The sequence below is a fragment of the Bos indicus genome, chromosome 5 (assembly GCF_029378745.1).
Source record: "Bos indicus isolate NIAB-ARS_2022 breed Sahiwal x Tharparkar chromosome 5, NIAB-ARS_B.indTharparkar_mat_pri_1.0, whole genome shotgun sequence".
Classification (NCBI taxonomy): Eukaryota; Metazoa; Chordata; class Mammalia; order Artiodactyla; family Bovidae; genus Bos; species Bos indicus.
The window spans coordinates 65,750,003-65,766,508 of NC_091764.1; the positions used below are offsets into that span (position 1 = coordinate 65,750,003).

The window sequence follows — 16,506 nt, forward strand, 5'->3', positions numbered from 1 at the left end:
TCTAAAATATCACTAAAAATTCATCACAGTCTGTTTCTTTTTCAGGGGCAGCCACAATGTACACAAGGTATAAAATAGTAGAGAAGCAAAATCAAACCAGCTATTTCAGCACTCCTGTTTTTAACTTGGTGTCCTTGGTTCTCGGATTGGTGGGATGCATCGGAATGGGCATTGTAGCCAATTTCCAGGTATGACCTGAAGTCTTTTCAGTTATTGGGGGTGATGGAGTTTATGTATCTGGAAAGAAAAGTGGAAGTGTTAGTCGCCCAGTCGTGTCCAACTCTTTGTAACCCCATGGACTGTAGCCCCCCAGGTTCCTCTGTCTATGGTATTCTCCAGGCAAGAATACTGGAGTGGGTCGGCATTCCCTTCTCCAGGGATATGTATCTGGAGGGAAGAAGCAAGAACAGCAGAGGCACACTTGTGCCAAGAGATCTCTCAAACAGTTGATGAGTATATGAAAATTGGGATAGTTTGCTTTTTAGAAACAAACTGTTTTTTTTTTTTTTTTTTTTAGATTTATTTATTTAGGCTGTGCTGTCTTCGTTGCTTCCTGGGCCTTTCTCTAGTTGAGGCAAGCGGGGCTGCTCTTCATTGCAGTGGCTTCTCTCCTCTGTAGTTGTGGCTCCGTAGTTGTGGCATACAGGCTTAGTTGCTCCGTGGCATGTGGGATCTTCCTGAATCAGGGATCGAACCTGTGTCTCCTGTATCGGCAGGCGGATTCTTTACCACTGAGCCCACGGGAGAGCCCAGAAACAAATCTTTATCATTTGAAAGTCAAGTCTTGGGAGAAATGGGATGCATGTATGTATGACTGTGAAAAGGAGCATGCTTCAGCCCCTGCTGTGGGCTCTGGATGGCTCTGAGCTCTTCCTGAGGTGGTTTAATGTGCTGGGAGAGCTTCTTCAGTCATTGTAATGGTTTCATTAACAATGTGAACATATTTCTGCATGTGAGCATGTGTATATTTACTGATGCTACTGTTTGAACCTCTGGTGTTCAAAGAGAAACGTGTGATCTCTTCCTTTCACAGATGAGGACCTAGGTACATGGAGGCGAAAGAACCTGCTCAGGGTTACTCAGCTAATCAGTTGCAGGGCTGACATATGTCCTTATTGGAGCATATTAACTTATATGACGACTACTGAAGAGTCTGCTTGATCTGTTCTTACTGTGTCAAGAGTTGGAAAAACACTGTTTATTTGGCCACGCTGTGTGGCTTGAGGGATCTGAGTCCCCTCACCAGGGATTGACCCCGTGCCCCCTGTAGTGGAAGCGCAGAGTTCTCACCACTAAACTGCCAGGAAATTCTGCCTACTGATTTTATTCTAACTTGTGAATTCCTATGATTCCAAGGTCTATTTCAGGGAAAGTGTGGGACCTCTTTGTCGATGGAGACAATATTTTATATTTAAAAAAGATATAACTAACTACGAGTACTCGCCTCACAGGGTTATTGCTGGGATGCAATGAGATAATGCACAGTACCTGGCAATCTGAACTTGGCGGTCATCACTTGGTGATGGTCACTGGTGCATCACTAGAGGCCAGCACCCCAGAGGGCCTGCTCTGCCATCACCATTGTCCCTTTGTGGCCTCAGCGTGGAAGTTACTCCTAGAGGACTTTTAGTTCTGCCCCGGAGAACTCCTTCAACCGTTTCCCCGACAGAAGTGAGTTGATCTTGTGTGATGCTTACTTTCAAAAGAAGGTGTCAGCCTTCAGTGCTAGCTGACTGATCAAGTCCACTAAAGCCAGAGCAGAAGGGCGCTTCCCCCCGGCGTGGACCTGGGAGGCTGATAACCTCAGGCCTCCACCTGCACCGTTTGCTGTCCCCCTGTTCTCTAGTGTCTGCAGGCATTAGACCATTGTCGGAGAGCCCGCTGCCTCACCTGCACCACGTGGGCCTCAGGGAATCACCTTTTCTACCCTGCACCTGGAGGAAGCCATCTGTCGTCATCATTGTTTAGTTGCCAAGTTGTGTCCGATTCTTTGTGACTCCGTGGACTGATCCTCCAGGCTGGTCTTTCCTCCACTGTCTCCCGGAGTGTGCTCACATTCATGTTGTCTGTGAGGGGAGAGTATAATAAAGTGCTCTGGGAAACCCAGCACTGGGTTGTGAGGGGTGAGGCACCCTCCCTTGTATGACACAGAATCTTCAGGACAGCCCAGGGCAGGGATGTTCCTCCAAGGTCGATAGCCAACGTGTTTTTGTTTGGGGGTGTTACAAGTCCACAACTACCAGTGTTTCCCTGTTAACACTGGCAAAAGGTGAGCTCCAAAACTGCAGCTCTCTGGAGCAAAACCTATAAGGCTTCCGGGGGGCATCTGCAAACTTGGTTTGGTTCTGGCTCTGTTGAATTTTCCTACTCTTGTTGTCTCGTATGAGGAAATAGGGCTTCCCAGGTGGCTCAATGGTAAAGAACTTGCCTGCCAATGCAGGAGACGTAAGCGACATGGGTTTGATCCCTGAGTCAGGAAGATCCCCTGGAGGAAGGCATGGCAACCCACTCCAGTATTCTTGCCTGGAGTATCCCATGGACAGGATCACAAGAACTTGAGGCTTCCTTAGTGGCTCAGAGGGTAAAAATCTGCCTGCAATGTAGAAGACCTGGGTTCAATCCTTGGGTTGGGAAGATCCCCTGGAGAAGGGAGGTGGCAACCCACTGCAAAATTCTTGCCTGGAGAATCCCATGAACAGAGGAGCCTGGTAGACTACAGTCCTTAGGGTTGCAAAGAGTTGGACATGACTGAGCAACTTAGCACTCACGCACACACGCATGAGGAAATAAACACCACTTGTTGCCACATTGTCATGTGGTAGAGCCCCTCAGTGACATTTCCTTTTATTTTATGATTGTGTGCATTTTACATTCCGTAACAGCATTTAGTGAAGTTTTCTAGGTGATGGACATTTATGAAAACATTTCATGCTTTACTTGTATAATTCTAATAATGACCTCAGAAGACAGTTAGTAGTTTATCAATGAAGACATGGAGACACAGAGAGGTTAACAGTCTCCCCAAATCTCATGAATCATGAGAGGCAGAAGTCACCTTTGAATCGAAGCAATCTACCCAGAACCTGTAGGGAAGAGTTAATGTCAAGGCCAGAATGAGGCAAAGTCTGTGAGAAAAAAAGCATGTATACAGTTCACAGCTCTAGTGTCAGAAAGCACAATGGAAAAGAAAATTTTTAATGGAAAGGCGATGAACTGGAAAGTTACAATTTGTCTGGTGGAGTGAATTGTTCAGTGGGGCCAGTATGTCCTGTGTGATATCCTGCCAGGTCATTCTCACAGCAACGCAACGTCACAAGTGATGCACGTGTCTGTGTTTAAACCATAAAGGGCAGACTTTAGGGAGAAGACTTAGGTGGTGAGATAATTACACGTTTGGTTCCCTTTAAGGCTTCTGTGAAGTGATTATATCTTCATAAAGACCAGAAATAGAATCTCTAACTTTTCCTGAGAGCAAAGTGTTTACTTTGTCATTGGGCCCATAAATATATCTTTACAACTTCCTTGTTTGATATCCTGTAATTCATTTTCAGCCTGCTGTGAGCAAACCAACATGTGCAGTTATCTCAAGAAGATTTAGAGATGTGAGGGCAAGTGAGAGAGTTTGAGTGGTGGTTTTTCCTGAGTGGGAGGAAACCTCATTTGTCAGGATCTCACAGCCAGCTTTCTCTCCTGCAGGTGACAGATGGCTGTATTTTGGTGTGTTCTCACCAAGCAACCTCTGTCAATGCTTTTGTGTCCCTCACAAAGTCTCCTTTTTGGAAAAGTCATTTCCCGAGGTTGAATCCTGTCAATAGTCTAGTTTTCTCTAGTGTTACTATTAGGTTGTCCAATCTGGGTTTTTCCATACAGTCTTACAGAAGAAACTATGAACTTTTTGGTCAACTCAATATCAAGAGAGTTTCAAAAAAAAAAAAAAGGTTTTCATCTTAACCTCTATGCAAAATTCATGTCTGATATGCGTCATTTGCCTTTGCCTTCTGAAGGACAGCTTGGATGAGAGAATATGTATTCCACCATGAAAAAAGGCACACTGGAAATTCAGCTCCTGCTAAATTGAGGGCCTTTGGACCTGACTTCATCAGGGTTAATGTGGGTCTCTTGGAGTTTACAGAATAAGATTCAAAAGGATATGTTGAATTGGCCAGGGTTGAGGAAGCAAATTTCCTGACAGTGCTAGTTAGAGGGGTGGGGTGGCAGTGGAAAACAAAGTATGTAAATTCTGGATCTGATTTGCTTACCAGCCTGAAAAGAAAATGGAGAGTGGAAAGTACCGTTATCATCGGAAGATGCTCCTAAAATAACCTTGGTGCCTTCGCAGCAGATGCTTTGTCTTTTGTTTATCTTTCCTTGCTCAGTTGTGCCTAAGATTCAAGGGGTGAAAAGAATTTGTTTTTCTTATTTCTTTTATATTTTTTCGTTTAATATGGGCTTTCACACCCCCCTACCCAGTTTTATTGAGATACTGTTACTGAACCAGGCCCGTTTTGCTCAACTCGCAGCAAGTCAAACATATGCTGTGGAATAACCAAGTTTCTGGCATTGACTTCAATGCTGGAAAGGCCTTGATCATTTTCTGTAAGCCGCTGCCTTTTCCCAAGACGGGGCGGGTGCATTTGTGATGCCTGGTGGGCTTGAGAAGCCCAGAGTCAGGGAGTGTTCCACTCTGGATGTGCGTGGAGTAACAGCACGTGTGTGACATTCTCTCTAGGAGCTGGCGGTTCCCGTGGTCCACGACGGCGGTGCCCTTCTGGCGTTCGTCTGCGGCGTCGTGTACACGCTCCTGCAATCCGTCATCTCTTACAAATCCTGTCCCCAGTGGAACAGCCTTTCCACGTGCCACGTGCGAATGGCCATCTCTGCTGTGTCCTGCGCAGCTGTCATACCCAGTATCCTTTGAGCGTTTGTCAGGTCCTTGCAAGCCCGACACCCCCTTCACCTCACTCCTATTCCCCAAAATGGAGAAAGCTAAGGCTGACAGCCAGGCGTCAACAGGCTTCAGAGGAACGACTGGGCAAATCACAAGGAAAGTAGCTCAACCTTGTCTGGTTAAATCAAAAGAATCTTTGGGGGAAAGAATGGTGTGAAAGGAAAATGGAAAAAAAAACCGTCAGAACACTTCAGTCTCTGTTTACTTTCCTTCAACAGGGTCCGTTTCATGAGCCGTGTGAAAATATGTATTTTTCTTTGTAGTGGTTGGCTGAAAACATCAAATATTGATATTGTACTTAAAGTACTAGCCCAGTGGAGTCCCAAGAAGCCAGACTGTCCCTTCTTCCCACAACTAGGTGATTAGAGGGTTTGATTTACTTGTCCACATTAAGAGGTTTTAAAAAACTCTATACTATTTATTTCTAAGTCATTTAAAACACATTTACTTTTTCTTTTTACCACTGATTTCATTTTCAAAATGAAATTTTATTTTTTCTATGTCAGCAGTGTGGAAGGAAAATATAAATTTATCATACTAATATATTCTGACTTAGAAGGAAAGAAAACCAACCCTTCCATTTTTTTTCTTTCTCATTCTTTCTTTTCCTTTTTTCTTTCCCCCAAGAGGCATTTAACAAAATAAAATTGGTCTTTCAGGGGTGGAAAATTTCCCATCTTTCCAAATATCATCTGCAGTCATATCGAATACTGAAGAGTCAATAAAAATTGACGATTGCTGTCAGATTATTGGAAAGCAGCAACTATTTTATTAGCACTGGTTTTGTTCATCTGGGTTGGGTTGTGGTATGTGGTGGACAAGCTTGAGTAAAAAAAGCATGGTGTCCTCATGTGCTTCTAAGTATTAAGCCTTGCATTTCTCTTTCAAAATTGAAGCTATACAAAACGTGAAGTCTAAGGATGGTTTGGGATTTTGTTTTTTGTCATTTAGGGAAGGAAATATTTAATTATAAAAATTTCTAAGCACAGAGGAATGAATTCCTAGTACTGAGAAGTTTAACAAATTATGACTTTGGTTCCTAAGATAGTTCCTTCTCTGTTTCCTTATCCTATTTATGGATCGAAGACATTCATGCTTTCTCTGGACACCTATCTCCTCAAAATTTGTAGGCTGTATTAGTTGTCGGATTTATAAAACCATTTGTAAAGTTAAAAACAAAATTTCTCTATGCAGGAAAGCTTTCCTTGCTTCCAACTTTGGAGACAGATCTCTAGGTATTAAAATGAGAGTTTTAATAGAATTAGCATTTCAGGCCAGAGTTTCACATACTAATAGTTCCCGTTTCTAGAAGTTCCTAGGAGCCCTGCTGAGGGGTAGAATCCCTGAACAGAAGCAGATTGAGCCAAGGAACTTGAACAAATGCACCCATATGAAAAAGTCTGTGATCTTAAACATTAGCATCATGGATTTATATTTCCTTACAAAGCTTTTCAAGCATCTTTAAAATGCTCTGTATGAGTTCCATGAAACAGCCTCATTTGACTCCTGAAGAAACCGAGACTTGGGGTCATGCTTCTAAGCCCTTCCCGCTAAATTGTCCATCTTGCATCCAGCTCCTGCAGCTTTCAGAAGCCTTCACAAAATCACTAATGATGCAAAGGCCAGGTTCCTTTTCTTGAGACGTGTAATCTGAGGCTGCCTATTTTTCCAACCTCAATGTTACACTGTCTCCCGTGTGTGTGGCTCTTCGTTATTCTCGGCTCTTCATTATTCTCTGTGTTTGCTGGTGCTCTTCTCTTACCTAAATAACCTCCTCCACCTTGTCTTTCTAGAACTGAGCTGTCCGGCCAGGACAGTAGCCACTGGCCACATGGGGCTGGGGAGCACTTGAGCGGGGATAGTCTGTGCAGAGATGGGCTGTGAGTGTCAAACACCAGATGTCAAAGACTTAATGAGAAAAAAATGCAAACCATCTTATTAATAATTCTTTGCAGTATTACATGTTGAAATGAGAACATGTTTGGTATATTGGGTTAAATAAGATATGTTAAGATTAATTTCATTAAGTCCTTTTTTGTTTTTGTCACTGTGGCTACTGTAGTAGAAAATTTGAAGTTATATGCCTGAGTTTCTGTGGGATAATGCTGTTCTAGCTCACATGCTTGTGTGCTCAGTCCTGTTGGACTCTTGCGATCCCATGGACTTGTAGCCTGCCAGGCTCCTCTGTCCATAGGATTTCCCAGGCAAAAATACTGGAGTGAGTAGCCATTTCCTCCTCCAGGGTAGCTTCCCAACCCAGGAATCAAACCTTCTTCTCCTGTGTCAGCAGGGGGGTTCTTTACCACTTGAGCCACCTGGGAAGCTGTTCTAGGAGCTTCTCAAACCTCAAACAACTATTGTTGTTTTTTTGGCTGTGCTGCCTTCACCAACCAGGTATCTAATCTTCCCTCTGAGTCATCACTGCACCCTATTCTTTTCTCTCTAACGAGGCACATTCCCTGGGTCCATCAAGGCTGTGATATTTCTGGGAACTGAGACCAGGTCTGTTTTGCCAGAGTTTTCTCTACCTCTCCACCTTCTCCCCAGCATGGTACTTGATGGGACTAGCTGCTGCTGCTAAGTCGCTTCAGTCGTGTCCGACTCTATGCGACCCCATAGACGGCAGCCCACCAGGCTCCCCCGTCCCTGGGATTCTCCAGGCAAGAACACTGGAGTGGGTTGCCATTTCCTTCTCCATGATGGGACTAAAGGTGAGGCAAAGAATTAAGTGAAAGAATTAAGAGAATTAAGCTATTAGAAACAAAAGTATGGTCATGACATGATCAGGGGACCTTCGATGCTCTCTACTTTTACTTTGAGAAACTGACAAGTGTTAAAAATGGCAAAACATGAGAGGTGGGGAAAGGCAGGGAGAGAGGATGCTGCCTCCAAATTCAGAGATGCTCAACTTGGCATTAACTGATGCAACACTTGGAATTCTTAACTCTTTGCAAAAGCTTTTCATTAAAGAGCATCCCCATTACTCTCCAGCTTTCTTTTGTCTTTTAAGTTCAATCAAAACGGTCGCAACCATCTTTGTGCCGACAGTTTTGTCTGCCTTGCGCTGTAGCCTCAGTTCCTGGCTTTATTAGACTGACTTCTCAGGGTTTGTCTTTCATCCCCTAGGTCAGATGTAGGATGTCAGGTGTAGGACGTAGCTCTTTGATTTGTAAACCCTTTGGGCCAAGGACTGGGGGCTTCCCAGGTGGTGCTTGTGGTAAAAAATCCACCTGCAATGAAGGAGACCAAGGTTCGATTCCTGGGTCAGGAAGAGCCCCTGGAGGGGGCGTTACGGCAACCCTCTCCAGTATTCTTGCCTGGAGAATTCCATGAACTGAGGAGCCTGGCAGGCTACAGTCTACAGGGTCACACAGAGTCAGACACGACTGAAGCAACTTAGCACACATGCACGTGTGGGCCAAGGATTAAGGTCTACTTATACACAGTTATTCAGTGGCAAAAGTCTGTTTTTTTTTTTCTTTTAAACAATAATACCTTAACTTGCTGTAGCTTGTGTTTGTATATGAGCCTTTGTATATGAGTACTTTGTACTCATATGAGTACTTTGTAATGCTTTGGTACTTTGAAATGTTAATTTTTCCTTGAAGCTATTGCCTTGAACATAATATTTTAAGGAAGAAGAATTTTAATTGACATTTTAATTTAGGTAAAATAGTATTTTAGGGAAAAAGTACTCCAAAATTACCCATGTTAGACTGCCGTGTCAGTGATTTTGACCAAATTTAAACAACAGGGTCAAGCAAAATGTAGCCACAGATTAAAAATCTTCTATACATAACTGCCAAAGTATTGCTAAGGAAGGACTATTTCCATGTTGTATTTAAACTTCTGTCATAATCAGACTTAAGGTTTGAGATGATAAGAAACTGATATAACTGGTTTGATTGTAAATATGTTGGTACTAACATTTGAACACTGTGCAATGGTTATATTATTAGAAGAATAATCTAGTCTTTAACACTAAAGGACCTAGTCTTCAGTTTCCTTAACCAATTCCCCTTTTTTAGTGATTGCCTGTGCTTCACTAATTTCTATAACCAAGCTGGAGTGGAATCCAAAAGAAAAGGTAAAATTTAAGTTGTTTTAAATGTGACTGTCAAACCTGGTTCCTGCGTTTTCAAAATTATTTTTAAAAATTTGAATTTCTAATTCTCTCTTAATCCCTTCAACCATTGAGGCTTAGTAAAAGAAGTGAGATTGAAGGGCAGGGAAATGATGTGAATGAAGGTGTGTGGCAGTCAGAGGAAACAGACAAGCTAAGCATACGGGGGATCTGCTTAGCATGGGATGGGAACAGAGAAGAACAGTTTCTCAGCATAGTGTGAGAAATAAATGTGGTCAGGGTAAGTTTGTGGGGGAGTAATTTGTGCAAGTCTTTAAGAGGTGGGCAGAGAGGCTCATGCTTGATGTAGGTGATCAGAATAAGCCTCTGAAGGCTTTTGAACAGGAAAGTAAATTAAAAGAATATTATTGGATGAGTATCATTAGTCAGAAGCAGCCCCTGGGATGGATTGAAGAGGAGAGAGCCCAGAGGCAGGATGGCAGGAAGAAGGTAGTTCACTAGATTAGATTTCAAATCGAGATTCACCTACATTGGAATTAATAGCTTGAGTATGAAAGGAAATGAAGTGAAATGACTTCCAAGCTTTTGTCTTGGGTAAGCTGAAGAACATGTTCTCATGAACAGATTCAGTTCCTAACAGGAATTAATGATTCCATGGGGGGAAATGGATGGGTTTGGTTTTAGAATAGTTGAATCTGAAGCTACAGTGAAAAACCGAGGAGAAATGTCCAGTTAGACACCAGGGACAGGATCAAGAGCCATCAGAGCATAGGGTGGAGTGACAGGTAATTTCCAGACCCAACACGGGAACATGAGGAATCAGATGTTTTGAACTGAGATCAGCTTATGCTCTTAGTTGGGAGAAGGCAATGGCAACCCACTCCAGTACTCTTGCCTAGAAAATCCCGTGGACGGAGGAGCCTGGTAGGCTGCAGTCCAGGGGGTCTAAGAGTCGGACACGACTGAGCGACTTCACTTTCACTTTTCACTTTCATGCATTGGAGAAGGAAATGGCAACCCACTCCAGTGTTCTTGCTTGGAGAATCCCAGGGGCGGCGGAGCCTGGTGGGCTGCCGTCTATGGGGTCGCACAGAGTCGGACACGACTGAAGTGACTTAGCAGCAGCAGCAGCATGCCCTTTGTTAACCTACAGAGAGATGGGAGTTACTGATGAGCAGGAGTTTTTTCCCAAGGCAAAGGTGGAGTTACTGATGCTTTTCGAAAAGCAGTTTCAAGGACTTCTCTGGTGGTCTTTTGGTTAAGACTCTGTGCTTCCACTGCTGGGCACGGATTTGACTCCTGGTTGGGGTAACAGCAGGGTCTGAGGAAGGACTTTCCACCATTACAAAGGATTCTGGCAGGTGATGGAACCCGGCAGGAGGCAAGAGAGAGACTGAAGGTGGTGAGGACCAGTCAGGCAGAAATTCAGAGGAAAAAGTTCTTCCTGAAGAGAGCTCACAGCAGAGCAGCCTCGGGTGTATTTTACTTTTTAACCACTGGGGGGAGTCCTTCCACCACAAATCAAATGAAACAAGTATGCTGGGAAAGATTAATCAATCCCCTGACAGTTACCCCCCACCCCTTTTTTTTCCATTCATTTTCTATCTTAAAAATGTGGAAAGTACCTGATTTTCTATTCACTCCGAAAATTGCTATCCCACTCATATTGCCTTCTGTTCCCAATATCCACAAATGCAAAGAAAACCCTTTACATCAATTCATGGAATAGAATGTAGTGTAAGAGTCCGGGCCCCTGCTTCAGTGTACTGTCATTAATGTCATGCTACAGATATCTTCCCCTCCCCCCAAATTCTGCTTCTATTTGGATAAGCCATCTTCGTTGTCCAGGGATGACATGAGATGGGGTTAATGTAGTCCTTTGAAAAGGACGTGGCCCTGGTTCTGGACCCCCTAATATAGCTGGTCATATGCTCCCCAGGGTGGCCTGGGTGAGAACAGCGGGTGGATGCAACCCTCCGTGGGGAGGGGGAGCAGTGGTATCAAGTTTGATGCACCTCGATGAGATCTTTGTGGTGGAGCAAAGAAAAGAACCCACCTGTAGTCTCGCACATTTGTTTGTTCACCTTTGTAACTGACAGCAGAGCAGACAGTGAAGCAGGAAGAAAATATAGGTTATGATCTGAAATCAGAGGGCTGGAACTGGTGACAGGCCACAGGCTAATTTGGCATGTGGGCTAAAATCAGAATGTAGACAAGCATTTTTGACTTGGACTCTGCTGCTAAATCACTTCAGTCATGCCCGACTCTGTGCGACCCCATAGTTGGCAGCCCACCAGGCTCCCCCGTCCCTGGGATTCTCCAGGCAAGAACACTGGAGTGGGTTGCCATTTCCTTCTCCAATGCATGAAAGTGAAAAGTGAAAAGTGAAAGGGAAGTCGCTCAGTCATGTCCGACTCTTAGCGACCCCATGGACTGCAGCCCACCAGGCTCCTCCGTCCATGGGATTTTCTAGGCAAGAGTACTGGAGTGGGGTGCCGTTGCCTTCTCCAGACTTGGACTCTAGACAGTATTTAAAACTGTTTTTGTTTATCATTTTTTAAAAGATTTTTTGATGTGAACCATTTTTTATAGAGTCTTATTGAATTTGTTACACTATCACTTCTGGATTTTTTTTTTTATGTTTTGAGTTTTTTGGCCCTGAGACATGTGGGATCTTAACATCCCCTGCATTGGGGTCTTAACCACAGAACCACCAGGGAGGTCCCTAAAAATGCTTTTAAAGTGGTTTCCAGCATTTAAAAAATCAGGGAAGATATCTTTGTCTCTGACACACGCACACACACTCCATGGGTTTTTTTTTTTTTTTTAATCTCAAAGTAACATTGGGGTCGTATATTCCCATTTGACAAGAATGGAACAGAATGGATGAGGCATGGGCTCCCCATTGTTCCTGTCTTTTTGCAACCATCAGTTTCATTTCTTTTTCCTGGCCTGCAGAGGTAGCCAACTTTGGAACCCCCATTGAAGCCCTTCTGTTTCATGCCTTGCACCCTCTCATTCCTGTCCCCAAGAAGAGAAGTCTCAGTATTAGCCTTTACTTTGTAGCTGTGCTAACCTTATAACAAGCAGACCTGTTGTCTGAACTGACGTTTTCTATAGCAACAGAGAAACACAGAAGCCAGTCTCCTTTAGATGCACACTTCAGATCTTAGTACACAGATTCTGCTGCTGCTACTGCCGCTAAGTCGCTTCAGTCGTGTCCGACTCTGTGCGACCCCATAGACGGCAGCCCACCAGGCTCCCCCGTCCCTGGGATTCTCCAGGCAAGAACACTGGAGTGGGTTGCCATTTCCTTCTCCAATGCATGAAAGTGAAAAGTGAAAGTGAAGTCGCTCAATCATGTCTGACTCTTAGTGACCCCATGGACTGCAGCCTACCAGGCACCTCTGTCCATGGGATTTTCCAGGCGAGAGTACTGGAGTGGGGTGCCATTGATAGGTATTTTTCAAGCCTGCCTTTCAACTTTGGGGTTCCCAGCGGTGGGAAAACCAGCCATGCTTTGTATGGAAAGTTCTTTCTTCTACTGAGTCCACATTTGCTTTCCACTCTCAGCCATTTTGTGGTCCTTCTTCTGCCTGTTGAAATTCCACAGACAAATTGTAAAGCCAGAGTGTGTGAGAACCGGAGAGAACTTTGGGGTTATTGTATTCGCATTCTCGTTGGGCAGCTGCCCCGATGCACATCCATGTGGCCTTGCTCATCATGTTTCCTCCGGGGGTTGATTTATGCTCACTGGACAGCTTTTTCCTCTGTCCCGCCCTGCTCATTGTTATTTCAATATGTCCACTAAAGTGAATGCATGTAGGCTCAGTTCTGTTTTTCTTATTGTTTTTGCTCTTAGGATTATGTATATCACGTAGTGAGTGCGATCTGTGAATGGACAGTGGCCTTTGGTTTTATTTTCTACTTTTTAACATTCATCCACGATTTCCAGGTTGGTATTTATCCATTCATATGTTATAAGTTACTGATGATGAGGGTTAGTAGGAAGCCATAGAACATTTCTCTCATTAAAGAAACATAAGAGCATTAGCTTTCTTTTTTACCCTTATGTGTTTGAAAAACAAAAAAAAAATTTGCAAGTATTGTGCAACTTAGTGTATTCCCAAAGGAAAGCTATCTTGAATAGTTCTCCCAAACAAGGAAACATTCATCTGTCCCCTGCCATTTGATGCTTATGGTCATAGATCCTGGTTATTTACTTTGTGAGGAGGTCTCACTTACAAGTTCCAAATAACAGGAAATATGTCTTTTCTTAAAAATAAAAGTGTGTTGTTGAAAAATGTTCTGAAGGCGGAGAGAAGGTGGGACCTTGTCAGATTTGGCAACAGGGAAAGTCTTGCATCTTGAAACAAGTGAATTATTAACTAAAAGGTTACAGAAAGCCAAGAAAATTCTTGAGGACCCAACTCAAGCTCCCTACAAACCATAGTGAGATCATCTCTGAGGGGGTGCAAAGCTCTTAGGAGTTTCAGAGCTGGCACTGGTGGTGTTTACTTTCTTTTAAACTTTTTTTTTTTTTTTTTAATAGAGTGTCACCTTAAGAATATCCACAGAAATCAATGGTGATGTTTGAAGAAAGAAGAACTCTATCTCACTCAGTGGAAGTGGCAGACAATTCCTGGAAGTGGTACAGAGGACAGACAGGGTTTTAATGCTGCCCTGTGTGGAATTCATCTGCAGCACATCCAGGACTTGAATTTCTTTAAGAATTCCCAATAGTTGTACTATTTCCAAAGGTATGTTTTCCTAGAGAATGTAGAGCGTTTATGACATTGTAGCAATGTTTTTATAACTTTCCAAGTAGACACTGTTTTTGTATTAACAAATTCCTGACAGACAAAATAAGGTATTCCAGCAAATGGAGACCTCTTATTTTTATACAAATTCTGTTTTTGTTAATTTCTCTCTGTGTGAGTGATTTGTGGAGTACACTAACTGAGAAATTCATTCAAAAGTAAAATCAGGGGATGTTCTTTTTAAGATTTTATTTTTAGAGAATGCACTGTATAATTTTATATCATAAGAGCATTTCTAAAATTCAGTTTAAAATGATCATTAAGATTTAGTTAATAAACTAACACTAACTAAGAGACTGATTTTTAGATGAACCAAGCAAAAAGCTTCTATCAAAAGGCCTTAAGACCACTATGCGCATTAACTCAGTGACCATGGAAGACCTCAGTTTTGAAATTCCGTCCCCCGACCCGTGGGCCTCTCTGCTCACAGAGACCCAGCTTTTACCCTTGCTGCTAACTGACGGCAGTCTGTAGTGATGTGTTCCAGGTGGGATGGTTTCAGCCAGGCAAGTTAGAAATCAAATCCTTCTAACAACAGAGTGAAATGGAGGTGAGCAACTAACAAGAACTCACTGGATTCCAGAGTGATGAGGGGAGGAGGGGAGTGTGTCTCAGGGAACATCCGAGGAATGCGGGATTATGGGAAGGAGACTTGCTCAATCCTAAACCTCTGCAGAAACCAACCTGCAAAAAGCATTACACATTCCACTTACAAAGCTGCCCTTTATTGTTACTGGCACAACTCGACACACTGTCTGACTCAGAAGCCGCACCACACATCTCGCATTCCTTTCACGCCAGCCCATGGGCGCTGACGGGGAGTGCAGGTCTGAGAGGGGAGGGAGAGGAGCATGGTGCAGGAAGGAGTTACTTTGCTCCTCTTCTTCATCCCCACGGCTGGATGTTTGCACACTCTAAGAAATGTGAAGCAGATCCTTTGCTCGGTAACAGCACATCACGAATGACAAGTGAAAAGCAAGTCATTCCAGAGGAAGCAGTGGCTCTTGAGATGCAAAGGTTTAAAAGTGGAAGAGAAGGAACTCACCTTCAGGGACCCTCCAGACCAGAAACCCGTATCTGGCCAAGAGGTTCCAGACCTTGAGGGCTCATGCCAAGGGCAGAGCAGCTCACTTGGCCAGCCATGGAAGGAGGCTCGGTAGTGGTCAGCCGCCTCCGCAAGGACAGACCCTCTCCCCTGCGGGTTCAGTGGTGAGAGACTGAGACCCACCTCTGGGTTGGTGGTAACTTGGAACTGAAATGCTGGTTACGTCTGTGTTCTGCAGAGGAGGGAAGCCACTTACCTTTGCTGTGGAACCTGCAGTAGAATGAATCCACAGTTGGGTCTCCCTTGGAACAGACTGTTGTTATCAGCCCTTCTTGACACATTTATTGTCATCCTTAATTTCTGTATCTCTCTGCGTGATTTAGATTGGGAGCTCCTTGAGGGCAGAAGTCTGTGCCTTAATCTTTGTTACTTGAGCATTTACCAGGCTGCCTCCTGGTACACAGTAGGTGCTTAATAAAAACTCACTGAATGCATGAATGAGGGAGTGAGCAAGTGGAGACATGGCTGGGGGATATCTGTAGTACTGCATAATGAGATTTACTCTGGTTTACTAATGAGGTAATAAATAGCCTATGTCACCTTTTAATATTGACTGTTTTGCTTTGTGTGCTGTAAACGTTTCAGTTGTTTGGGCGTCTCCATGCTATGATGACTCTCTTCATCCTGGACAGTTATCACAGAAATTGTTCCATGGGCTAGAGCAAATGGTACACCTGGCTTGGCAAACTGAGAAGGCCAAAACTCACTCCAGACAGTCACGTTCTGCTGATTCCATGAAATCTCGAAAGCTGGTCTCCTCCATATTTTGGTATTATTTCTGATTGCCATGAACTTGCATTTCCTTGGACCTCATGGCTGAAAGAGTAAAATAAAATGAAATATTTCTTTATTTTAAATCTATGTCTCTGTTAAATTATAATATGTTGACTTGGTACTACTATGAAGTATATTTATTCAGGAAAGTATTCTAGCTCCACTTGGATTCTATAGAGGTAGAGTTTAAATCTCATTATTATTATTATTTTAAACAATTTTGGCCATACCACGTGGCATGTGGGATCTTAGTTCCCTGATCTGGGATTGAATGCTTACCCACTGCATTGGAAAGTGGAATCTTAAACACTGGACCTCTGAGGAAGTCTCAAACCTTATGTTTTCTTAATTCATGTAGTTTTGCCTGTGGGTAGGATGGCTCATCTTTGTAGATATTTTTGAGTAGTAGTATCAGAAGTTTGCACAGAAATCCAACTCAACGTTGTTGAAAGAAAGAGAGGCATCTATTGATTCAAGTTATGCGAGGTCCTGCGGTGGAGCTGTCTATAGGGACGGCTGGATCAGAAAGTCACCAGGACTCCATCTATTCTCTCCTTCTCTCTGCTGGCATCATTCTCAGGCAGGCTTTCCCCTTGGTGGGCGTGAGATGGCTTCTAGAGCCCCAAGCTACAAACTGTCCAGTGGAATGAGAGGACTTCCTAAAAGTTCTAACCAAAGCCCTCCAGTTGAAACTCACTTTCTCCGATTGGCTCCCTTGGGTCACATGCCCACCCTGTCACCCGGGGAAGTGCAATGCTCTGATTGGTCAGACCAG

General features: G+C 43.6%; 1 protein-coding gene across 2 annotated transcripts in view; it reads left to right on the plus strand.

Annotated features, from left to right (window-relative positions):
• DRAM1 (DNA damage regulated autophagy modulator 1) overlaps positions 1-15,814 on the plus strand; it is a 36,439-nt gene extending 20,625 nt beyond the window's left edge. The window contains exons 3-8 of one of the 2 annotated variants that reach the window (XR_011566662.1): positions 46-188; positions 4,730-4,907; positions 8,977-9,035; positions 12,895-12,987; positions 13,585-13,792; positions 15,543-15,814. Coding sequence is in view for 1 of the 2 variants with exons in the window: in XM_019961174.2 (XP_019816733.2) it covers positions 46-188; positions 4,730-4,907; positions 8,977-9,035; positions 12,895-12,987; positions 13,585-13,629 (518 nt within the window). In the remaining variant the exon portion in view is untranslated. Of the gene's footprint in view, positions 1-45; positions 189-4,729; positions 4,908-8,976; positions 9,036-12,894; positions 12,988-13,584; positions 15,505-15,542 lie in introns of those variants that run through there. The other variant, XM_019961174.2, reaches the window with a different exon arrangement.
• The last annotated feature ends 692 nt before the right edge of the window (positions 15,815-16,506 follow it).